Source organism: Mugil cephalus, chromosome 12 (assembly GCF_022458985.1).
Source record: "Mugil cephalus isolate CIBA_MC_2020 chromosome 12, CIBA_Mcephalus_1.1, whole genome shotgun sequence".
Lineage (NCBI taxonomy): Eukaryota > Metazoa > Chordata > Actinopteri > Mugiliformes > Mugilidae > Mugil > Mugil cephalus.
Genome location: NC_061781.1, coordinates 15209030 through 15235364, shown reverse-complemented (window position 1 = coordinate 15235364; position 26335 = coordinate 15209030). Strand labels below are relative to the sequence as shown.

General features: G+C 42.4%; 1 protein-coding gene across 13 annotated transcripts in view; it reads left to right on the top strand.

The window, feature by feature from the left end:
- Positions 1–26335, top strand: part of LOC125017239 (dedicator of cytokinesis protein 9-like) — a 77171-nt gene that overhangs the window by 13856 nt on the left and 36980 nt on the right. For 4 of the 13 annotated variants that reach the window (XM_047600135.1, XM_047600126.1, XM_047600124.1 and 1 more), the window contains exons 1-3: positions 7234–7626; positions 18239–18355; positions 25042–25131. In XM_047600135.1, the coding sequence (XP_047456091.1) occupies positions 7456–7626; positions 18239–18355; positions 25042–25131 (378 nt within the window). In that variant the 5' untranslated portion in view covers positions 7234–7455. Of the gene's footprint in view, positions 1–7232; positions 7627–15363; positions 15630–18238; positions 18356–25041; positions 25132–26335 lie in introns of those variants that run through there. The other 9 variants (XM_047600136.1, XM_047600134.1, XM_047600132.1 and 6 more) reach the window with 5 other exon arrangements.

The following is a 26335-nucleotide window of genomic DNA, read 5'->3' as shown; positions in this document are numbered from 1 at the left end:
TGCACTTTGATGTATTATTTATTATTTTATTTTATTTTCCCTGTATCTGCAACTAAGTTGTTTTCCAGCTGTGCAGCCGTCAATGTGCCGGCTTCTTGCAGGAGCAGCTGCTTGTGGCTTCCCCCCAGGGAGTTGTGGGCTACAGTATTACGGCTAAATCCACTGCCACTTTAGCGGTGCAGGTGCACGGACATGGATTCATCTCCTCCATCCTCCATCCTCCGTTTCCCTTGATTGTCAGCAGCGCTCATTGAACCGGGCTCAAGAGGATTTCCACTGATTACAAACAAGGAGGCAAACCGAGATTAGCTGATCCTTAAAGGTTCCCAAAACTCCCTCATTATCCCCAGCACAGCGTCTTCAAGGTGTTACCAGGCTAGATTATCTTGAATTGTCATATATTAAAGATTAGGTTTTATTTGTTTTCTTCTGTTTACATGATCGATAGCGTGCTCGTTATTGTGCTCCTCTCATGCTCCATCTTGCCTCTCTTTGATTCCACTTCCACACTGAATCTTGCCTCAAGCTGTTTTACAGTCTTAAGGCTCCAAAGATTAATCAGACTCCTCGTTACAGTTTTCAGACTGTTTTACACCTCTCTCCACTAATACAGTTTGTTTATCTCACCTGACGCCTTCCAGAGGCTAAAGTGCGTGTCCACGTAGTATCACGCTGCCGGTAGGTGTGTTTAACACACTGCTAAAAGAGAGCAAGCTGCTATTTAATCTGCTCAGTCTAACTGGCTTTTCATTGTGGGATATTTCAGTAAATCTTGCTACAGACCATCTGTTGGACAATGAGACGTTTTCATCGAAGGTTGTGTGAGAATGTTATCTATTAGCTGGTCCGAACAACAAGCAGAGCATGATTACAAGTGGTCTTCATTAATATTACACAATACTGAAAATGTAAACCACCTGTGAGTGAATATTAGAAGGATAACAAAAGATAGATAGAGTGTATATACATATGAATGGGTGATGATGATCAGAATACTTTAAGATAAACAGAATATATTTTGTATGGCGCTTGTCTTTCTAGTTCAACTGAAATTTTATTATATGATCCCTCAAAGTTTAAAATATTATGTCATAGTCATATTATGCCAACATTATGTGAACATTTATTGTTCTATAAGGGGACTGAGGCACAGTGTGACTTTCGCTTTTACCCCTAAATGATGCCAAATTCATCATGTTTTCCTTCCCTCGAATGGTTGGTAGGTTTTGTTACAGTTCAGTCTGATCATGACGCTGAATGTGGTCTAGTTACAAGTGTAAAACAAAGCTGGACCAGGAGCTGAGACAGAGCGTAGCTGTTTATCCTACCGATGGCCTCAGGTCATGCCAGTAGAGGCTTGTTCCGTGATCAGTCAGCGCTCAGCTTCCACCCCACATGTCAGAGCCTGTAATGACAGCGCTCCATCCAACATTTTACTTTACACCTGGACACTGACCTGGAGACGGGTGTTTAGTCTGAATCACAGTCACTACATACACTACGAGAATTCAGTAGTGGATTAAAGTAATGTCGTTTTGTTGTGCAAAACATAGTGCTATCACTAAGCTGCCAGTTGTCCTGCCTCTGCAGTCACCTCTGTCACGTCTTTTTCCTGTGTAGAAGCTCTAGTGTTGGGAAGGATTGTTTTCACACTGACTCATGTAACAGACAATGGCTTCATTATAGCAGTGTTCAATCTGAGTCCATGCTGTTTCCACAAGGCACTGCATTACACTACAGCAGTATCTTCAATGAATTCTAATTTTGTCAGTACTCATAAATAATCCATTCAGTATCATTAAGTTGTGTGACATACTTTATGGCATGCAATAAATGTGGCGGGTAATATTGTTGTAGTTTTTAAGTGCAGTGTAATTCTCTGCCTGTAGGGGGCAGTAACTTCATTCATACTCAGATATTTTTGTTAAAGCCTCTCAATCCTCTCACTACTTTATATGTGTTCACACACGCAACTGAGCATTTTTATTGGCCACTTCCTGCCTTCAGCAGAAATTTAATACAAATTTAACCTTTTTTTTTGCCTCTCTCATTTTAATTGTCCCATAGCTGTTATCTTGTGTGCCGTGCAGTTCATGAGTGCATGAGTCACGCTGCTGTAAAAACAAAAATAAACTAATGGCAGCAGCATTCCTTCCTCACCACAGGTAACTTTAAATATGCAGTGTGATCAGTTTTGTGGTGAGCTGATAGTAAGAGTAGCAAGTATTTGTAATGAGATTAATCAGTGTTGTGTTTTCCGAAGCCAGAGTGTGGTTGGAAGAGCTGAGAGGGGTGAGCGCAGGCCCCGCGGGGCTTGGCACTGCTTCAGTCCATCTCTGCTGGTGCTGCAGCAAAGCATGTGGAGAGGCACTGCTTGATTAGAAACATATATTAATGATAAACTGAACCAAGTGCAGCTGTCTTAACTGCAGCCCCGAACAGAACAGAGCTGCATGGCACTTAAGAACATAGATGTGTGTGGTTGCAACATATATTTATTCTGCGCCTGGTAGCTCCACTACAAAGCAGAGGAAGCGGTACCCCTCAGGAAAAATGGGTCATTTTCTTCTCCAGGGATAAATAAACCATCCCAAAATACCAGGAGGAAAAGGATGTGGCCCTGTTCTATTTGTCTTTGTACCATTTTAAGTGGGTGAAGGTAACCTGGGTGTCAGCCGAGGGTCAAAGAGAGACCTCAGCTGTAGCTGCATGAAAATACGTCTTCCAATCACTGGAAGGAAGACAATGAGTTGAGCCTGCTCTCTTTTCTGTTGTGTCACGTGTTTTGGGGGCTGTAATGTAAACTTGGCATCTAAAATGTGAAACGTTTCTGTTATTGAAATTCCAGGCCTATCTTTGTGGCCCACCCACATGTGTAACTGTAGGGGAGTATCCAAAACTTGAGTCATAAATAAAGACCCTTGCGAAACAGATTCTTAAAATAATAATAATAATAATAATCAAGGGTTAATAGCACTTTGTGTTCCTTCCATAAAATTTTATGGATCTTCCATTTGTTGTTGAACACGCAAAGAGGTCAACATCGCTTCGTCGAACTTTTCCACCAAACCATCCTGCGTTCGAGAGTTTTGATCTAGTCTGAAGGACAAGCGAGCAGCGACAGGCGTCTTTGTTATGACAGGGTTTACACACACATCAGCAGGAAACAGCCACTTCCTTTTTGGATTCCCTGGAGGGCTCCAGCTGGGAGCCACTCTGCTTTATCTGCCCTGTCCTGCTGGATGTGTAAGTGATGTCACTGTGGTCCACCACACTGTGACCCCTCTCTGGATACGCACACACACTTCTCCGTGCCGAGCCCCGCGGCAGACCCAGGGCTTGAAAACATGACCAACTGTGGAATTGACCTTCACCCCGGAGACGCTCCTCAGATGAGATGCCAGTTCCTCTTGAAGTCCTCAGAGCCATGCAGGGATTGTCCACTCTTTGGTGTGAAAGTGGAAACTTATCTTGACCCCTCTCTGTGCACATGTGCTGCCTTTGAAGTTTTGGATTGGGCTCCACCCAGCACTTGCTGCTAACAGCTTGAAATTGCTGTATTAGTACAAGTGGTGTTATTTTGGGGGGGGGGATACTGCAGGCCAGTCATAGTGCACAGGCAGCAGATGTTGGGACAGCGGTTGCTAAATCCACTTGGAGAAGAGACGCAATCTCTTAATTTGATGTTTTGCAGTTTTTCTGAGGACATCAGAGACGTGTCGACTGAAACACTGGACATTAAGTCGAACCACGTGATCCATCATGACCAAACGATCGCCCCTATTTCTCCGCTATCAAGAAATGCTGCTTTTCTTTGTTTTCATGTAACTGTGACGTAAGTGTCGTGCATGGACTGACTGACAACAGAAGCTCCCCTCAAGATGCCACCTCAGGTTTTGGATAACCTTTAGTTCTGAGTCAGCCCGATTCAAGCAAGTTGCAAGGACTTTTTCAGTATTAGTCATTTTTAACCACGAAATAACAGTGTTATGGAAAATCATTTCCTGACATCCAGTAAACATTCTGCAGAATTATCATTATCCGTCATGTTGGAGTCGTAAGGCCGGGCCAAGTTGTAATGACAGCAGCAGTAATCCATGGAGCTCTTATCTCCTCTGCAGCTGCTGCAGATTTGAGCAGGCCATGGTAGCAGAGCCTTGTGGATGTTCACATTCGAACATGCAGAGATAGTACCACACTCTAACCCGCCCCCACCTACCCGCCTCGCTGGAACTCCAGCTCGTGATTTAGTGTGGCTGACACAGTCCAACTGTGTACTGCTGGAGGCTATAGCACCACACCATTTGTCAGCTGCAGACGTACACGCTGTAGTTGTCCTAAAGCCGTGAAGTGAAATGTACTGCAAACCAGGCAGTAATGCGTGCTAAGGCATTGATCATACCGAGGCAGCTTAGGTGTGTGTGTGTGCGCCACGTTCAACTACTTCCGAACTGAGGTATATGTTTACTCTCCGTGCAGCATTTGTTTGGGAGGACTGTTGCAGTCGGATCTGCTTCTTTCTACAGGGGCAGAAACGCCTAATGACTCAGCAATCCCCCGTCTGACCTTAATAATTCATCACCCCTTAGAGTGCATCGTAAATCTGTTGCAAAATGTGACATGTGCATCTGTCCCATCAAACTTTCTGTTGACACCGATGGCACCCATTATTCTTTAGGTTTCTTTTAATGAAGGTCAAGGGAAAACAAGGGGTAACACGCTGCTGTAAGACTTGCTGATTACATGGATTTTCTGAGCGTTGCAGTGCTGCTGCCGCCGCTGCATAATTTCATTAGCAACCAGTCCCACACTCTTGATGACTTTTAATCCTGCCCTTGCGATTGACTACTAATGAAAAGACGTCCTCATAATGCAAATAGCCTCACGCGGGTTCCTTTGACATATATCCTGTCGGTTCCATTTACAAGTCGTGAGCTGTGACTTTGGGATTGACAACAAAAAAGACTCGCATTCAGTGTGAATCTGGCTTGCAGTCATCTGATCTGCATTTATTTAACACAATGCACATATTGGACCCTTTAAATTGGAATGCATGTGCATTAGAAGTCACTGGTTTGGTTGCAGTCCTTGTGGTTGCTCAGTCCATGTTTCAAATATTTTTTTTTGGGAGTGTCACTGGAGACGTGGAAGCATTGTGACCGACTCCATATATTGTTGCAGACATGTTCTTGCATGCACGAGAAGAATCCGTGCCCTCGGGGCGTAAGATTTACAGCAACCAGCTGTGAAACTTCAAACATTATCCCTTATATTATGCTTGAGTAATATCTTACTCGTATTTGCATTGGTGCCCAGTAATAGCTGGTAGCAATGACTGACATATTAATAAACATCCTTGAGTTCAACAAAATCCCCCCAAGAAGCTGCTCGCCAGCAGAACTATAAAAAAAGGAGCTTTGTGACTTTGCTGTTTTGCCAGTTTTACACCAGATTGCTTCTTGTTAGGCTATACAGTAAGCCTAAAATCCCTCTTTACCACAGCAGGAGGATGGAGGCTGGATGAGAAGTGTGAGAAAAGGGCTAAACCACAAGAGGAAATGTATTTCCCAACAGATAAATGAGCATAATCAAAGTCTCCTCCCTCTTTCCCCCTCTCAGTATCTCAGTCTCCTTTTCTCTCTGGATCCCCTTGCCTATGGGCTCAGCTGCTTTCCTCAGCAGCGAGTCGCATTCTGTCCTCAAATGTAGTTCAGTGTGTCAAGCACTACTAAAATATTAACACAGCAGCAAGCAGGAATGCTTGTGAGCGTTTATTTCTTAGTGCACCATCGTGGCGTGAGGGAACACTTGCGGTTTTCCCCAGACTTTCACGTAGGTGATAATTTGTTTGTACTGTGGTGAACTTAAAGAGATGTCATCACATTTTATTTAATATAAAATAAAGGATTGAAAATGAACCGTAGCTGTTGCCAGGCAAGCTTCCTGTGTTCCAGTAGTGCTGCGTGTGCGTGCCACAGTGACAAGTGATTTTTTTTGACAAATGTCACTGAGGTCTTAAGGGGTCTTGTGAGCGTGCGACTTGCAGCTGCAGGAAGGGAACAGACAGGGATAAATAAACTAAGATGAACACCGTGCTTCATTGTCCTCCGCCCTACTCTTTATAATCAGGATGTGAAACGTGGGCAACCACAGGAGACTGACAGCGTGTGTTCTCCCGTGTTCTGCCATTTGTCCCAGCAGTTCATATGTCAGGATTTCGCGTCAGTGTTTTTTTTTTTTTTTTTTTTGCAAGCGGAGAAGCAGCAGCGTTTTAACAATAACCTCCAGAAACCCTTTTTCTGCTTTTATCTGCTATCTTCCGAATCACAGTCCAGCGCCGCTTTAATCAAAGGGCACTCTAGCGGGTGAATCATTCCCTGGCATTTCAAAAAGCCCGTGTATGATCAAATTTTGGTCGTTCCACTCCCAGTATATCTGCGTACTTGGCAGAGCGGGCAGCTTGTGATCAAGTGCAGCTAATCTTTTGTCGAAAAACTCTCCCTACTTGATGTCTTGGCCTAAAACGTTGAAATCCTCCCATGTCCTAGGTCTGTTGTGTAAACAGAGATTTCTGTGAGGCTTGAGTCAGGTCACTGAGTTTTTACCAGAACTTGACACTTTTTAGTTTTTTTTCTTTAATCAATGTATCTGTGTCTATTTGTTTTGCTTTGATAATTTGACTCCACGTTATAAAGAATTTCTGCTCATATTTTTTATTCATACTGTATTTTTCCATGCAGCATCAGCTGCCGACTGCTGCATATAACATGCCACACATTCGTTGTGATTCATACACTTGTTTTACCGATGGCTTGAGCTTGAACTAAATAAGCATTCAGCCATATTGCTGTTTGCCTGACCATGGATTCAGACTCTCCCTCTGGATATGAGGCATCACAGCGTAATGTAGCCCATTTATTACTCCTAAATGAGTCCCATTTTATGTCGGTAAAAATAAAATGGGTTAATTGACTTAATTATGTAAATATAGAAATGAAAATAATCAAGGCAAGAGAGTGGAAATTCACAGTGGCTCAGAGGTGAACAGGCAAGTGACTGAGTAAGTGAGACAGATGCACATACGAGCCTGCGTTGCACCGAAGCTCAGCATTGGCTGAAGCTGCAGCACAGCATCCTTCATCCCCCCCCATCCCTCGTCCCCTGCTCTACCTCGCTCACTCACTGTATCTCGTCCGCTGACTGAGGTTTTCCCACATAACAGACTGGAGCAGCTTGGAATTACAGCAGGACTCCTTTCTGTGCATGCATAAATTCCTCCTCCTCTTCCTCCTCCTCCTCTTTGGATCTGTTTGCCTGGACACTGGCGCTGACACTTTCCCTGTGGCTTCGCAGGTCACAGTAAGATCATGGACATGGGAAGAGCGGGGGACAGTCAAGAAAACTGGGTCACTGGCAGGCTCTCCTGACTGCTGATGCCTGTTTGGACCCGGAGGAATGGGGTGCACCACCAGCACGGTTGTGTTTGATGGGCTGCGTACTGTCTTAGAGAGGAACTGTAGTGGCTACATCTGTAAGGAGGCAGCTGAGCCCACTGGGCCATCTGAGGCTGAGCGAGCGCTGAGTCGGAGAGAGTCGCGTGTATTGCCAACACCAAGAGTACTTAAGGTGTGTGTGTGCGTGTGTGTGTGTGCAGCCAAATCAAAAAACAACGACAATGTATTATTAATGAATAATATATGTTTCTTATTTTGACAGACATATTTTGTTTTAAAATATTAAGTTAAGCTCACAATCCCATCTTCATACTTTATTTATTTCTCTGTGTATCAGCCCAAAACATCAGCATGTCATCTTATTTTGAAAACTGACTTGCACAAACCCCTGTAAGCGTGCAATATGGCAGATTATATATTGGCAGAGGTGACTGAATTCTATGGAAAGACTCCTTTCAAAGTTGTTTTTCTGCTCAGTCAGACATTTCGTCATTCTTCGGTCACTGATGAAATGTTTTAGTAGTGTATTGCAAATAATAAAAACCAGAGAAAACCAGTAAATTCTCACATTTGAGAAGAAAACAGTTGAGATATCTGCTTCATGAATTATCTACAACGCATTATTCCTTGGACAGATGCAGCATTCCTTCTCTCATTTGGCCTTTAAAGATTGGAAAATGTAATTATCTGATGAATGATTTTATTGACTGTAGTAGTATTAGAACATGTGTGTGCATCCTCTGTTAAGGAATCGTCCCCATATTGACACAAAAGTAAAACTGCTGGTCTAAATACAACTGCCGTCATCCCTGTTTCAGCCATGTGTACATGTCTGTTAGCTTTAACAGTATAAAAAGTAGGGCAGCGGGAGGGCTGGATGTTGCCTCTTGCTAAGCGCTGCACGGGTTAAAGCCTCTGAGCGTAGGGATGGGGGTGAGGAGGGTTAGGGGGGACAGTAAGCTCTGTGTCTGCTGGAAATCAATCACCGCTCTTCATCTGTGAACCAGCGGGCCTGGCAGGGCTTCTGCTGCTCCGTACCAGCTTGTCTTTTCCTTCTTGTTTGTGTTTACTTACTGCAGTGTGTGTGATGTCTCCTTCCCATCGCTGGCTCGTCAGAGCTGAGTGACAGTGGCCTGGGTAAGAGCAGGGAATTAGGTCAAGGGCACTATTGCTTCTCTTGGCTCGGGGATGGTCTTATCACCCAAACGGGGTCACTTAATCATCTGTCAGCATTTATGGTTTTATAAAGCAATAGCTGAGTGTTCGTGGGGAATGTAGTTAGTTTGAGTCACTATATCAGAGGCCAATGAGGGTTTTATAACAAGCAATAAAAGATTAATCAATGAAATGTACGGGGTCAATCAGTAAATAGAATGTTTTTTATTACATATATGATTTCAGGCATAGGCTACTTTTATAGCGCTAATGCTCATTTTAGCCGTCGTGCTTAAAAACTTTTAATGCTGATTTTGTTGTGTTGGCTGCTGGCTAAAGTGCTTCACCTAGCTGTTATTTGTTTTATTTATTTCTAGTTTGTTTCTTTGTCTTCCAATCTGGAGCTATTAACAGAACCAATGGCTAGCTAGCTTAACTAGGAGCTAAAACACATTGAGTCAGCTATCTAGTTACCTCCATGAAGTTAATTTTACAAAACTATACCAGTCAATACAGAAACGTTAACTGCACTTTCTGTGAAACTACACTTACTGTTACTATTATTATTGTAATTATTAACAGTTAACAGTGCTGGCTGCTGAGACACTGAAAAGACGTTTCTGACCCTTAACCTGATGGCTAATGCATGCTAATGTAAAATGAGCCACTGAAAGATCAATAATATATATAATAAAATAATCTTTCACTATTTCTTTCACAACGTTTAATTTAAAATTTGTTTAATTTTTGCCTAGATTGAGAGAAACGTCCCCTATTTCTGGGGACAGTCCCCATTTTGCATGACCTGTCCGCCAGCTAAAGCTGTCAGTTGCGCTGCTATTGACATTACAGACATAGCAGTTTAAATATATTTAAATATGAGTAAATATATCAAAGTAAATTAACTGCTTTTGTGCATGTTTCTTGATCTCATCTTGATGTCACCGGATTTCATTTCAGAAATCTGGTCACCTTAATTTAGTTACTCTTGTGTGTAGGATTTAGTGGAATCTAGCTGTGAAGTTTCAAACAACTGACTACTTCCATTTCTAGAGTCTGTGGTAACTACAATTTCACTTTCAAATTGCGAAAGGCTTCATCTAAAGGCAGTGGTTTCTTTGTCCACTATGAGCTACCGTACATCTGGACTTCTCTAGGAACATGTCAGGCTCCAGAGACAATGACTTGCTCCTCATGTTAATATGAAGGGTTTATTGTAAGCTAACAAAGACACAATGATGGCCTTTTGCCTACTAATATTTCACTTCCTGTGTAATTGTTCTGGTCTTTCATGCCTAACCCTATCTTTGCTCGGATATGTCTGAAAGTGAGTAGGATGTGCACTGCTTTGGGCAGTATTTGCACCTATTTAATCCATTAAGCTTGGTTATAAAAAGACACAAGCCATTATGTTTGCCCTTTTAAATCCATCTGATTGCAGGAGTTATTTCTGGGAATTTAAAACAGAGATGACGGGTTTAAGCCAGTCAGACAATTGCAGGCAAAGCTGCGTCTGGGGAGCTTCTCTGTAGATAGATATTAAACTACCTCTGTTGACTGCTCACTCATACCATGTGCTCTGCCTTTTCCTTGACTTGCACTTGCGTTTAAAGTTCACGTTCATGCACCAGTGTTTGTTTTGGATTTTCAGTAGTGTCAGTGTTCAAAACCTACTTCAGGTTGGTGTGCAATGCTTCACTCTCCTTCCTTTATTTCCCTGAACAGTTGCTGTATTGCTATAACAGAAGTGCCTGACTGTTGGTTTTATCGGAGGAATGTTGCTGCAAGGAAAGAAAGAAAAAAGTGGTGATGTCAGCTTGGGAAAAGATGAAAGCACTTTTGTCCAATTATGTTTTGGGAGTACAGGTCTAAGTTAGACCTGTGATGGTTTGTTTCCAATGAACCGTGCCAAATGAGTGTAAGTTCCTACGTGTGTGTGTGCGTATGTGTGGAGGGGGGTTGATGAAATACAGAGCCTGCATGACATCAACCAGAAATTATTTACAGATTTAATCTATTTTAAAGACCCAGTAACAGTACTTGACTAATACCACCCTGTCTTCACTGACAATTGATTTAAGCATGTGTGTTTAATATGGGATTAGGATTTTGCTCTCATAAAAATGAGGTATAAAAATTGCTTCTTCAACATTATAGTTATCATTATTACAACAATTAAAAAATCAATATTATATTGTGTATTTAAAACTATTTTTTGTATCCAGCTTGCCATTATTACTTACATCTGAATATCAGCTCGACAATGATGCTTTTATTAAATCAGGTGGGCATTAAGTCATTTATTTCAGCCCCTATTCTTAGGCTTATCCTAATTGCCATATCTGTTTATGTATTTATTCTTTTAATTTCTGAATAAGTCAATGTCTGTTCTCCATGTAATAATTTCCTGTACACAGTCCATATCGCTACGTAAAGATTTAGTCTCCTATCCTATTTCATCTGGACATTACAGTAGACGGCCAATAACATCAGGCTCCGTGTCGCTCTCATGTTTGATCTAATCCACGTTACAGTAAAACAACATCGTACTTTGCAGGTCTGTTGTTGTTGTTGTTGATTCCTTCCTTCTTTTGAGTCGGGTCTTTGGACGTCACAACGCTGCCAACGTGTGTGTTTATGTTGTTCACTTGCTCACTGATACAGGGGAACATTATCTCCAGCACTCACACACTTAAAAGACATTCTGGCAACAGCAGCTTGATTTTCCCACAGATCTGAGAGGGACGTTCAATACGTGCAGTTACGTTTAAGGCTCGTTGATCAATAAAGATGTCTGTTTGGTTTATGAAAGCCTTAAATATTGTAGCAATAATACGGTTTATTATCGCTTTGCTGCACAGTGAGCTGAGACTTTCTTATTTTCTAGCTCTGCTGCGTGAGATGACCGTCGTTGCTTTATGATTACATCCTGTTATTTCTGATGCCATTGTGTGCTGCATCCTACTACAGTGATGTTATTAACAGAGAGCGGTGCTGTGACTTTATTACCTCCATGGTCAAATCTCATTCTCAGTACAGAGTTGTGTACTGTCTGGAGGATGGACAGAGAGCACAGCGCAGGATGGTGGTTCCCAGAGCTGCCTCTGTGGTGGGGCGGTGTGTTTTGTTACATTCCAGGCTACACCCTGTTTTGCTTTGGCTGATACAGTGGTTGCATCAATCCCTTGTTATGTAACTAAGGGTCCGGGCTGTGGATCACAACTTGATATATTTGTAATTAAAATATGTTTTAAGTTATTCTATTTAGCAAACATAGCAGTTGACTTCACAGTCGTGTATTGGTCATTTCCTGTGATTTGTTTTCAATAAACCCAAAAGTATTAAAAAAAAAAAAGGAAAAGAAACTGCAATAAAATCAAGGAAAATTAAGCGAGAGGAAAAAAAGAACAAGAAATCCGCCCAAAGCTGCCACCCCTATGGTGTGTCAGGTCATGTAAATACGCTGCACTAAATTATAATTTATGTCCTGTATGATCAAATATAAATGGATTACGTCGTTCGACTCTTGCGCAAGATGATGTGGCATAGTGAATTTAATTTCTTTCTTAGTCTCTCCTCCCAGTCCTGTCGTAAAATGGTGAGGCAGTGACGCAAAACTAAAGCCAGCGAAATTTCTAAATGGTTCCAGAGGACAAAAGCAAAACCTTTTAATGAATTATATCTTATAAAAGCAATGATGTTTTGACTCATTGTTTTTAAGCCACTTCCAGGGGTCTGAATCGCTGCCTGCGTCTCTGACTTGTCCAGCATTTCATACGAATGAAGAGAAATGGCGGCCCAGTCTGACTCTCAAGTTACATCAGGTTTTATCTGTGTGAATTCATTTTCCTGGCCCCAAAATGTGATGTCATCAAGGACACAACTTTCATTTGTACGTACAGTGTGTGCTTTCAATTCATTTGCGTTGAGTGGAGAGGATATTAAAAGTGCATTTGATCAGAGTATAGTTTATCCAAAACACCCTGCCCATCTGCTTCTGGCAACTTGAGTGTTTGTTCTACCACTAAAAAGAGCCCAGCGGGCCTTCCTGCTTAGACCCAAGTGCCAGCTAGTCCCAAACAAATATGTTTGTATTCACTTCCATGGAATTTGATTTAAGACAAAAAAATGTGAGTTCTGTGCCACATGTCTGCAGCTATGAGGTGCAGAAGGACTCAATGTCAGTATCAATATCGTGCACTTGCTACTTACTAACACGGTATAAGTCTATGTAAAGTTTCGCTACTAGTCCTACTCTTCCTGCAGTGCTGATGGTCACAATGCAAAATGGCTCAGTAGATTAAATTATGTGTGAGCCTAGCTGTAGATAAACTTAGCATAAGTCTGAGAGTGCGATAAAGTAAACAAGCTCATCTGATAAACCTGGCCCAGGGACTGCGGTTAGAGGAAGCAGAGGAGTACACACTGCACTATCTCCTGTGAGCATCTAAATTGGACCGCTGGTTACGATAAACACCCAATGAAACATAGTTCAGGGAAAAGCTGTAATAACAAATGCAAACCCTGCATGTTTCATTCCAAGTGGTTTTCTGGAAAGTACCTGCCACCTATGCACAATTTTTTAAACAATTCAGTTTGCGACGGGGATGCGCGCAAGTGTGTCTGAGGACCGCAGTCATCTGAGACAAGAAGCCTATATGATGATTCACCCTGCTGCCCCCTCCAGTCTAGCTGACGTGGCCCCTATATGAGACCTGTAACACCTGTTTTGACGTGATGCTGAGATTAGCTGATACCTCTTTGACACAGACAGTTCCGGCACACATCAAGATGTGTTGATCTGGCTGTGTGCCAGAGGGCAGCAAGTCTTACGCAAAAACTGATATATATATATATGTATGTCATGGTTAGGGGTGATGTCAAAGTGGGTTTTACCCTCATTGGTGTTTACCACAGAGCTGCCCTCGATGTTTGGGGTGAAAGGTTTGATGGTATGGTGATTCTTTTTTAGATATGGCCTACTTTGTTTTTTCGATGTGCACAACAACCCATGTTATAGTTTTATTTTGCTAGTTTCAACTAGTTTCTGTTGCTCCTCATGTCACTATTGATTATTCATTTATGCATTTAACACAATTCTAACACAAACAGCACTGTAAGTTATAATTTCTAGAGGCAGGACGAGAGTTAGCTAAACTAATAATTAATTTCTACTGTACTCATGTACTTTTGGGAGTTGTTTTAACTAACTTTCTCAAGTCTTTTGAGCAAGCTGTGCAAGACTAATGTTGAACACATAAAAGACTAGACAAATATTGATCATTTTATCTATTTCAAATGTTAATGTATACACAAAAATGCAGTTTTAACTATCAAAATACTTTGATCTGCTCTTAACGAGCACGCACCATTGGTAACTGCTAACTGGTTATGCTCTAAGAGCTAGAGCATAACCACTTTATTAGACAGGCCTCGTGGTACCAGGCTAGACCTCCTTTTGCCTTAAAAGTTGAACATCATGACATAGAGATGTTCTGAGACATTCTTTAGAGATGCCGGTCCACATTGACAATGTGTCATAGCGTAGTTTCTGCATATTCATATGTACCAACTTTATAGTCTTTTTTTATTTTTAGACTTACACAGACTTTAATGATCCACAGGAGAACTTAATTTGTTATAGTAGCTTAATCATTACAAAAAGATGAGCTGTTATACTGCTGGATGAAGTAAGAAATAAAAGAAGTTCTGTAGCCTTCACTATGGGAGAGCGGCTGAATCAGTCTGCTGGAGGATGAGCTCCTCTGCCCCTCTAATGTTTAGTGTAGTAGATGGGATGGATTGTCCATTGTTTCACCATATCCCAAAGGTGCTTTATGAGATCTGGTGGCTGTTGGGGTCAATTGAGTGCAGTAAACTCATTGTCATAGTGTTACGTCTTACTGAAACATGACGGCTCATACCACTTCTCGTATTGATTTCAGTCATATTACTAGCCTTTGTGTGCGGCCTGTATGGGCATGTGACTATGGGTGGGGAGCAGCTGCCCTCCCCCTCTCCTTAAACTGAGACACAGGCGTGAAAAGATAACATCCTCCCCTGCGGTGGCCCACCACAGGAATCTGTAGGTCGGGCCGAATGCTAGGTGAGCTGGGGGGGCTGCGTTGCGTTGGAATGCCCCTCCAGCAGTTGCATCAACAAGCAGCAGGACAGAAGCTGGACGTAATCTCAACTCTGTGATTAAAGCTACTATCTCCGAGGCAGGCTGGCTATAAACTCTCCACTGACTAAGGAGTGTGTGTCGTACTTTATGATGACTGTTTCGATATATTTCATTACAGACTGGCACTATGTTGGATAATGTGCTCGTTAAGCCTTTAGCTATTGATATGGGTCAACAATTGTATGTATACAGTATGTGTTCCTCAGACTCTTGTGTGGTTTCTTTGAATATAGCTGCATGCATGCCACTGAAGTACCCCATTGTTATCTCCGTCTCTACGCGCTCGTTCCTCTTTATGCATTTTAAACCGGCTCTTATTTCAGCTGTCCCACACAAGGTGTGGGACAGTCCCTGACCAGACTGTAATACTTGAGGAATGTGTACCTTTGTTTTTTTTTGTCAACCCTTGTGTCACAGCGCAGGTGGATTGTGTGGGGTCAGATAGCCTCATTGTATATGTGTGTGTGTGTGTGTGTGGGTGTGTGTGGGTGAGAGGGTGACTGAACTCCCCCAGGCAGCACAGCTGAGTGTAGGAGGGGCCATCTCTCCTCAGCCTGGGTGTGAGTCCACCACTTTCAGTCAGAGCAGTCTGAGCTCAAGTCTGAGAGGGAGCAATATGAACTTCATCCAGCTCTAGGATTTTTTTATTTTTAATTTTTTGCCTGATATGTTGACTTCTTTTTGGGATCTAACTCGGAGATATCACCCCACAATTGTTGACAATGCAAGGAAGGGCTGGTAAAGCTCCAAAGAAGGAGCTGGTAATTGAGAGTCCACAGCAGTACAAGAAGTTGGCTGCAGCTGAGGCTGAGGTAGATTCAGTGCCACAGGTGGTGGTAAGTCATTCATAGAGACTTGTAATTCTGTGTTAAAAACTGTCTGTTTTTGACTTGCTCTAATCAATGAGGACATCTCACAGTGTGCAACACAGCAAAGGTTAACCACAATCGTACAGCCCTGAGGCAGGTGTCATGTGAGCTGGTTCAATTTTCTCATCTCTTTCATAAAGTGTAATGCTGCCAAATTACATTAAGATATGCAGCGTAAGCACCAGCTCAAAGGAATGCGGAATTTTTACCACTGTACTATCTGGACCAATATAGCACTCATTTGCTTCAGGTTAATTCATAAAGATTACCTCGGAAGCCTCGTAAAGCGTTTTATGTTGGTTCAAAAGTCGACACTGAGGATCAGCTCCTGTCCTGCTATTAAGTAGTCGTCCGGTGGCCGGACAGTGGGGCTGCTGCCTGGGTCCCTACAGAGTCATCTGAACAGTCAGTGGCAAAAGATTGAATCTATCAGTTAGCAGAGTAGGCACTACACAGCACCATTGTTTCGGTCTGAGTGAGGGCGAAGTGAAGGGAGGAGTGGGAGCTGCAGCATAACAGCTGCTGGATCACTGTAGGGAGGGAGTGGAAGAGGTGGTTTCATAAGTTTGTTTTATGCTCTCCACAGTGATGGCTGTCTGGTCGATGACTTACGTATACAGATGTTAAACCTACCGCCCTTTTTTTTTTTTTTTTTTGAACCAGTGAAACTCAAAAGAAATATTGAATGGGTGTTTTACAATTCTCCTCGGACTAACAAGACAACATAAACTTTGGGTCAGCACAGTGGGTTCAGAGGATGACAGAGCTCTTACTTATGGTGTTTCGGTTTCTTACTCAGCGCTGAGTGTACTGTGTGGTTGACCGCTTTGAGACACCAGCAAAACAGGGGTTCAAACAGAGGTTTGGAGAGAAACTGAGGAGCTCATCGCTACTGAGAAAAGGGCAAACCTTCCTTTTGTTTTAAATAATCAGTAGTGCAAAGTGAATAATTGTTCAGCTCTGCAGCTTGCATGTGAATGTGCTAAGGCCGTTAAACACCCTCCAGTGTGTCTGTTGCTGTAGGTGTTTGGTAATTTACCTGGTTTAGTCACGTCTGAGTCATTGTCAGTGTTTTTGTTTTTCTTTCCTCGCCACTGCTTAATGATGACCTTATACCTGCGTGTACCGGATGTTCTTTAACCTCCGGCGTCTCGTACAGACTGAGTATTTTAGGCGTCACTGTACACACACACACACACTCATCTTATCATAAGGTCTTCATGAATTCCTTCCAGGCTTAACCATCCTACGCGCAGAAATCTCATAATCAGTCTCGTCACCTTTTCCTTCATGCGGGTTAACATTGTCTTGAAGCATGACCGTAACCGCTGTTGTCACAACCTAGGTGGCAGACCTGGTGGCACCACCTCTGCTCAGCTATCCCCTTCATGTCCTTGAAACTGATACAAGGTCCTGCCCCCCCACTCCTCCGCCCTCAGTGTGCTCTACTATTAACAAAGGTTGCTAACAACATGCATTTAAGCAGGTCTCCAGCCACGGTCCCCCCTTTTGAGATCATGCTGTTATCAGTCCCAGATGTGGAGCGAGCTGTGCTGTCACTCAGCCCAGAGGTTTGGTGATGGTTATCTTCTGCTGTCTCCTCAGCTGTCGGATTTATCCTCTCAACCCATCAACTACAACCGTTGACAGCTTAGCTTCCATCAGATGGCCACTGTGTCTTTTGCAGCTCACAAGCTTCCTCCACGCTCGGCCACGGGTCAGCGGGTCAGTGCTTTAACATTGTGCAGATGATGCACCGTAAATCCATAATCATTTTCCCATGGCGTGGACACATCTGCTCTGAAGAGTTGGATATGAAGAAAATACTTACCTAATCTTTTACACTCCACCACGACATACAGTTGAAGTGGGGTGTGATTGTCTCCTTGGCAGACTTGTTATGCATATTTGCTCTCACCAAGACCCTCCCACTGCTGAGGCAGATGTGCTTTCTCTGGGCAGATGGAGTGTGTCTAACAGATAGCATGTCTTGATGTACCCAACGTGACAGCACAGCTGGATTAATCAGAGTTACTGTAGAGCCGGTGCGATTCACTGTATGATCTCTTATCCCATGGATGGTTATATATAGTGCTTCGGTATTAGCTGCGGGCTTGTGAGTCTTGTGGGCTCACGGTAAAAATATATACACTGCACTTTCCTGGTATTTCGGCCCCGAATAGTCGGCAAGATAATTTATATCATAAGAGTTTATGCGTCTCCAGACAGGTAGACTAAAGAGACCACACAGCAAACTGGAAATATTTAACAGTCTTCTTCTTTGCTTTCATTAAATGTGGAATTTGACATCCTTGCTAGTTTTAGTAACTTCTGATGATGGTATTTTTGGTACTCTCCAATTTCACTTTCCTAATGTGAAGGTTACATAATAAATGTGAAATTTGCAAGAGTGTAACATTAATTAGTAATTGGCAATCTTAACGTCTTATTAGCTCACTACTGAGGATCTATTGGATCTAAATATATATAAAGATATAAAACGGCAATTATATTTATTTCCGTAAACTTGTTAACTGCTGAGAATCTGAGCTGACAGCGTTATCCGTGTTTTCCAGGTGAAACCGAAGGTGATCGAGCCGCTGGACTATGAAAATGTGCTGGTGCAGAGGAAGACACAGATCCTTAGTGATGTCCTCAGAGACATGCTGCAGTTTCCCCATGAGGACTTTGAGGTGAGTTTCGTACTGTTTCTTCCTTATTTTGTTCTTTGGATACAGTTACATCCACACTTGAAGGAGTCAACCAGCAGTTACAGGGACGTATTGGTGATGACCGTGAAAGTGATCCATGTGTAGCTTAGGGAGCAGTCACAGCACTGAGAGCTTTGGGTTTTATTTCATTACCGAACGTGTGTTAATGTTACACAATGCAATCACACTGCTCAGCTACGTACACTTTAAGCCGAAGTTAGAGAATGTGCTCCATTTACCAGACATGGTCAAACCGTTCTCTGTTATCTATTCAGTATCATTATTTATTCACGTACTTGCGTGTTCTCTTTAATGTGTTTGTTTGGGTTTTGCAGCCTTTTCCTTTGTCCTAGGCGTGGCCACTGTTGTGAGTGCAGGGTGGGGTCGTCCACCACCGCTTTCCTTTTGTTTATATCGCTCTGTGCCGTAGCGAGAGAGAGAGGTCAGGGGCCTTCGGTTTAATTGGCTCGTTCTGCCTCCTATGTTGTGACAGAGCAGAGTGTTATCTCCAGACACACTATCCAGGGCGTACGCTCCCTCATAATTTCCACGCTGCGTGTGGAAAATCTAAAATGGAAATCTTGGCCCAGTGCTGGTACTTCGGGAAATGAAACTGCTTTGAGGGGCGTCCGTACTAAGAGAGGCAATACAGTGTAGCTTTAATCTGACCCTAGCTCTCTGTCTCACAGAGCATTTAGAGTTTTATAGAGTCTGGACTTTTATTGTTGTTGCACTCTTTCCAGTGAGAAAAGTCTTTATTTGATAATGACTTTAGCAGCTATTGTCTGAACGTCTGTGAGTGACATGGCACTAGCAAGACAGTGTGGTATAACACTGGGGGTGTGATGGTAATCAACTGGAAGTGCTCAAGTTGTACAGGACTTTATGAAACTTACTGTCAGAAGTCTATTTGAGTTTTTTGACGTTGAAACACGCTAGAAGGCTTCTTCTAGTTTTTCTAATTTCCAGCATCTGTGAGCTTTCAAGTGGCACTCTCACATATGTCAGCCCTGGAGGGTTTGACTGGAGTCACCGGTGTTAACAGCAGTTGTAGTTATTTCACTGCTGGTTGATTTGGTAGCAGTGGAATCATGAGGAATTATGAGCTTAGCAAAAACAAAGTAATTCTAATTAAAAAGCAAAGCAATGATTTTCTATCATTCTGTGAGCAGCCGCGGTCAGATTTTCTGTTTGGCACAGCATGATTCTCCAAGAAACCGGACACAGTGGATTTTCACTAAAGTCACTAAGGAAACACATTGCATTTCCTGTGACTGCATTACAATAAAAACTCTGTGTGTTTCCAATGAAAAGTGTTTGATGTGAAGCTGCAGCAGTGCAGAATGAGTTTGGATTTGCAGCAAACCTTCGTCATCTAATCATGATATGTCTGTTTAGAGAGATCAGAAACGTATGGACATGTAAATGTAAATACTGCAGCGTGTTTGTGAGGGTTCTCAGTTTCCAGCATTTCCGAAAACACATCAGTACATTCTAGGGTCATGGGCCTAGGAACTGTTTCTCATTAGTTATATTTCTAACCGCAAGAGTGTTTGTATTTGTGTTTTTTTTATCTTCACAAATGAATGAGAATAATGTCTTTTTGTTTTCTCTGATGTGACCTCTACTGACTGAACCATGACTGTAAAAGTGAGCTTCATACAAATTTTGTGTACTGTGACAGTACCTCCTCACTCTCACAAATGTAAAATAGTTATTGATGCACAACCCTCCTCCCACCGACACCGTGACCTGTAAAAGATGTAGCTGTCTACTTTAATCTTTCAACTTTGGGCATTAAATTGCCCTTGGAATGACATTGGCAAATGGTGATACACTTTTTTAAAACTAAAAACACCACCGTCATACTCAGGAATTACAGGGAAACACCTTCGTGGTCCACCAATACTTTAACTTGGCACAAGCATTGAAATGTAAAATCCCCATCGCACCCACAACGTTAAGCCTGGCAGAGCTGTTGGTTTTATGTGTAACTGGGTACTTGGTTTATTTAAAGAAAATTATCTTTAGAGAATTCCTTGTCACTACGCTGTACTGAGAAGAACAGACTTGCTAAGTGTTTCTGACTTCAGGTTTGGCCACGGATAAAGTGGTGGTTGTTACAGTTTGAAAGGCCTGGCAGCTGGGTGCTCAGTGACAGCAGGGCAGCCTTGACTTTGTCTTCTCTTGTATCATGCTGCTATGAACACTACATACCGGCTTTACGCACAAACAGTACGTTGTCAGGGGCTGACAGGTGATTCTGACCGAGCAAAAAAAAAAAAAAAAAACGCACAAAAGGCACAGTGATTGAACTCAACATCTGTTTCTGCCTCCTCCTTGTTGAGGCAAGGTTGTAATCAGTTTTTAGTGTTGGTGTGAGAAGAGGTAAAGACGGTGTTCCTGTTGAGACCTAAATATGCATACAGACACTGTTAAATATATGGAGGCGGGTGATGAGTCAAGGCCACGGCAGGCAGAAAGGGCTCCTCTGTCTGAGAGTTATTTTTGTAAAAATTCTTTTTCTTAGTGTAAGAGACGTTTGTCAGGTTTCTACCTTATCTTATTCCCTCTGGCCCATCAAAGTCTTGTGCTTTTTGTGAGGCAGTGGTTATATAATTTCCATCTGCTTTGTATCTAGTACTGTTGGCATTGTGGACTTGTGTTGGTTTCTGTGTAAAAGGTTTCTGAACCTTGCCTCAGTGTACTCTGTATCACCATGGCAGGAGCCTTCCTTTCTTCTTCCTCTCGATTTGAGATCGGCTCTGTCTTCGTTTCTCCGTATCCACTCTTGTCGGTACTTGAGCTCTTGAGGACCGATTTATTTTCCGATTCAAAGTTTGTATTTGACCAAGCACAGTCCAATATGTCCCAGGAGGGCTGGGGCCAGTGCATCGGGGGATGTAACTAGTGTGAATATGAGACATCCAGGTATCCCAGAATGCAGTTCTTGGGCGTCATCAAGTAGGCAGCTGCTTCAAATTACCAAATGACAGCCCACAGCTCTGTCCCGTCCTCCTGCCCCCCAGAATCTGCACTTCACAGTCGAACTTGTCAAATTTGAACCACGAATTAGGCATGTTTGCATACTTTGCATGCTGTATCGATGTGTTTTTAAATGTCAGGCAACCTGATGAAAACACCAAAATCAATCCATTGTTTCACCCTGCACGCACATTTTGACTGCCCTAGTTTCTTTTGTATTTTCCACTCTAACGCTGTGTCTCAATCCACACTGCTCGCATGGAGTCCGTATACAAAGATGGACAAACCCTCTGTGACGTCACACTTTTCCTGAGGGGTGGTTTTCTTGGCAAAATGCTAGTAGAGGCCCTCGCCTGTCACTCAAAACAGCCACGCCCATAATTAGGCAAAACTTTTAAAAAAATGATGAATTATACAAAGATTCAACCTCCATACAGTTGTAATGAATGGGACAAAACTAGTTTTTGTACCAGGCTTATTTCTGCTGTAAATCTGGCCGTTTTAACACTGTGTCTCTGCATATTGCCTTGATATCGGAGGCAGCTACAACTGGCCATTAGAGGAATTAGATAGATAGAGTTAGATAGATATAGATATAGATTTGATCTACATTTACATTCTTCAAATTCCTTGGTTTATGACCTGGAGTTTTCATCAGCCTTGGCCGTGTTTTTTATTTAGGTCTAAGTCGGAAGTGTTAGCATACTAACATGCTCGCTAAGGTCGTCAACTCGCTAAACATTGCACCTTCCAAACATCAACAGCTCTTGTTAGTTCTTGGCCTGTCTAGAGTCTCTCAGAGCTGCTGGCACGGCAATCCTCGTCTCCAAAGTCCACAACACCCTCACGCAGATTAGCCTTACACGCGAAGCTAATATGTAGGTAACGATATTCTTAATAAAATGTTGATGCGGGCCTGCTGAGTGCCATCACAAGCCATGCTAAAGTTGAAACTTGCTAAACCCATTCCAAAGTTCTCAGTGGTGACTTGTAGCCCAATTAAATGCTTCCTGCTGCCCTCTTCCTGGCTCCCTCTTACCTCCATGCCTGTTTATTTCGGCTGCTTGGATTGTAAAGATGATAATCTCCCTCTGCAGGAAACCTGGCTAGGAGACAGGAAGGGGAGGTTTAAGCTTCACAAATATGCGCTTGGTATGGAATTTGTTGTAGTTGACACAGCCAGTGCTCATTCTAACACCCAATGCTCAATTAGTGGTAGCAGGAAGGGGGCAAAGACAAAGGCTCCAGTTTTGCCTGTTTGTCTTTATGGATGTTAAGAAAGTCACACTGACTTAATGTGTCACCACTAGCCGCTGGAATCATTCTTTATATGAACAAACAGCAAGATGATTCATAGTTATTGTACGGTAATTGTTTCACAGAAGTACCGCTTATTTGAACTGAAATGACTCCTGGAAATCCCTTGGTCAATATGTGTTATGGTTAAACGAAATATGTTATTTACATGTCCAGATTGTGGTTGTATTTTAGAAAAAACACTATTGGCTTGATTTTTCAAATACTTGCACGTATTATGTGGCCAAAATAGTTTAATTTGGACTATAAAGCATACATCTGCCCAAAGCGCTTTTTGTATCAGTGAAAGAAAAAGGCTATTTACTGCAACACTCACAGCTGATGAGCATTTGACTTGAACAAAGGCAGAATTCACTTATTTCCTTTTAACCAAGTCAGCTGAACTGCTCTCTCAATGGCGGTATTTGTGTTTCCCTCTTGCTCACAGGCATTTTGGGGAAATAGAAAACATTTTATTTTTATGGTCGGGATGAATAGTCCTGACCTCATAATGCCATTGTAGTAGTTTACTGAGGGAAAGTTCAAATTGATCTCCGGCTTTAGCGATGTTGATCTGATCCGTTCAGCTGTCTTAAAAATGTTTTTCCAATTTTTCTCTTTCTTACTCGAAGTTGACAAGATAACACAACACTGTCTACTTCAGTCTCACAGGAGGAGGAGTGTTACTGGAGTGTAACTGGAGTGTTACTGGAGGGAATGTGAAGTTTGTGAACAGTAGCAGTTATTCTTGTGGTTGCCGCTAACTGTTGAGAGCACAGACTGTATAAATAAGGAGCAAACACTTGTGATTCTATGTATCCTGCCTGGATTTACACGTATTTCTGTCAAGGTCATACAAGTATTCACTTTATGACCAATGAATCTCTCCTCATTCTGAAAAGTTCAGATAAACTGATCAAGCATAACATTATGACCACCTCCCTAATATGTGTAGCTCTCCCTTGTGCCTCCAAAACAGTTGTGGTCCTTCTGAGGTTGGAGGCCTTTGGGTCCTGTGGATTGAGCGCAGGGGCCTCTGTGGATCAGACTTGTTCCAGTGGATCCAACAGATACCTGATCACTTTGGGATCTAGTGAACTTGGAGGCCAGGTCGACACCTTGTGCTGTTCTCCAGCAAGGAGTCTCATTGCTATGGGGTGGTGGACCCTGGTCTGGTCTAGGTCACTGGTACATGTCTGTACATGTACATGTACATGTATTGTCGCAAGATGTTATTCACTCCTCCTGTCAGTGGTTTTAATGTTGTGCCTGAGTGTTGTGGCTAACACTTGCTAATAAGAAAAGGCTTTAATGTAATTATGCATACATTTAATGAATATGTGGTTTTGAGATGTCAGGGGATGGGAATGTCCCCATCTCTGCCAAGTGTCTCACAGCAGCAGTAATCAGCGTGTTCGCATTTTGGTCATGTTGTTGCACTGAGGTTTGCATTCATCTCTGGCTCTTCACTTCTAACTTTAAGTTTTATCACATACAAGCCACTGCCAGTCATAGACAACTTTGGTTTGGCTTTAACGGTTAAAATAAAGGACTAGAGTGAGACAACAGTTCGCACACTTCTTATCAGATAAGATTAATACTTAATGCATCATCAGTTTCAGCCTGGAAAACATTATGGGTTAGATTAAATTGTGACTGAAATTACGTTAAGTTAATGATTATTTAGGGGATTCTTGTTACATGTTAATGCTAATGCTAACCCCTAGGTAACACAACGTTAGCTGCATGTTAAAGGGGTGTCCAACCAGAAATTACATTTACAACTTTACCCTCCACAGTGTTTCCACTTATTTGTGGTGATATCTTTGTAGGAGAGGCTTCACTTAATAAAGACATACCAGACTTTGTCTCCCCTGTCCGCCTTTGGTCAAATCGTCCACCCAGTGAGTGAGAGTGTGGGGGTCGGTGAATATAGTACCATCAGTCAGAGTCAACTTTTTAAAATAACACACACAGTCTCGGGGAGTGAGTGTATTAGTATATTCTCTAAAATATGTGTTTTACTCGTCCATTTGTGTCAAAACAGTCCACTGAAATATGATGTTCTGCCTCCAGTTAAGCCCCGTCCCTCAAATGTCACATAGACAAGCATCTTTTCTCCATCTCATGCTGCTTTCTCCTTTAACATGCTTTGAACCCTGCAATAGACAAACATAGAATAATATTTAAAAGAACACACAGAGCCACTGTGTCCAGCTGAAACCACACGTTGTAACGCTAAGAAATGATGTGTCCTGCTTGAGAAACGTCTCCCACACTTTGCTTTGATTTCAGTTTCACTATGTTGATCATGTCTTGCGGTGGTCGTATGTAATTCCCCCATTGTGCTTCTTTTCCTGGAAAAAAATTCTTGCTTTGTTCCACAGATTTCAACTCTGAGGCGTCAAGGGAGAACTCTGTACCCCACAGTGCCTGAAAATGCTGAGAGAGAGGCCCAGAGTCTGTTTGTCCAAGAGGTAGGCTGATTATAAAGACACTGAAAACATATTGTCTCAATCATGTTGTTACTATGAGCAGTGGGGTCACGCACGAACACAAGTTCTCTGTCAAAGTTAGACAGAAACATTGTGGCTGTTCGGGAGCAGTAATCCCATAGATTAATTACACAAGACGACACACATAAATAAATACAATATCGAGCATTACAACTGATTAAAAAAAAAATGAAGACTCTCTATTTAGTTAAAACAATTTGCGGAAGCTGATATAAGAGATTAGGAAGTAATAGTCAACCTGTTCATAAATCACACAAACAAACCGGTGCACTCCAGTGACGCTAATTTGAGTCATTACCCAATTTATGATCTAATGTTAGCAGTAATGTCCACAGAACATAAGGAAACCTCTTTATTTCCTGCATCCATCAAAACAGTCAAGCTTTATCTACATTTGTGTAGCCCGTGGAACTGTTCTCAGGAATCATACCATTAGGTATAAGGACTGCATTTTCTCAGAAATATCTAAAATGCAGTTAATTTCCACATGATTATCAAACTGCTAGCAATTTCCTCTCAGTATTGGTTTACAGTCTCATCCTGAGACTTGTCCTCTATCTCGTGGTATATCTGTAATTTGTAGTTCTCATCAGTGACGATGTACGAAAATAAAAAGGACTTATCCGACCCGGGCACACTGCCTTTACTGTCCCTTTAAGCCAGACACCAGCTGCCTGCTTGCAGCTTACCTTCCAGGTTAAAGGTCAGCGTTTAGATCACTGCGACTGAAGTCATAAAGATACCAAAGTGCCCGGTCAAGTGACGTGTAACATCAACAGGACAGCTGTGGAGATCAACCCTGCGAGGGGCGCTGTGTTTCCAGTTCACCTCCCGATCACGTTGCATCTCCCTACAGGAGCAATTCTTGTAAACGGAATATATTTCTGTAGAACAGATACCAGTGAGCTGCTCCTATCACTTACTCTAACAATGAACAGATGTCTCCCTTCCAAGTAAAGGAGGAAAGCGATACACTCCCTTTCGAGCTGTGTTGGTGGACGGTCAGGCCAAGGTGGAGTCACCATATGCTCTTTTTTTTGCCTCGAGGATGAGGAGGTTTTAATTGTTGCTCAAAAAAACAAACAAACTCGTGGTTGGGAAATTCAGGGAAATATTTTGTCAGCTGCCACATCTTATTCATCACGTGAAAGCACCATGCACTTTT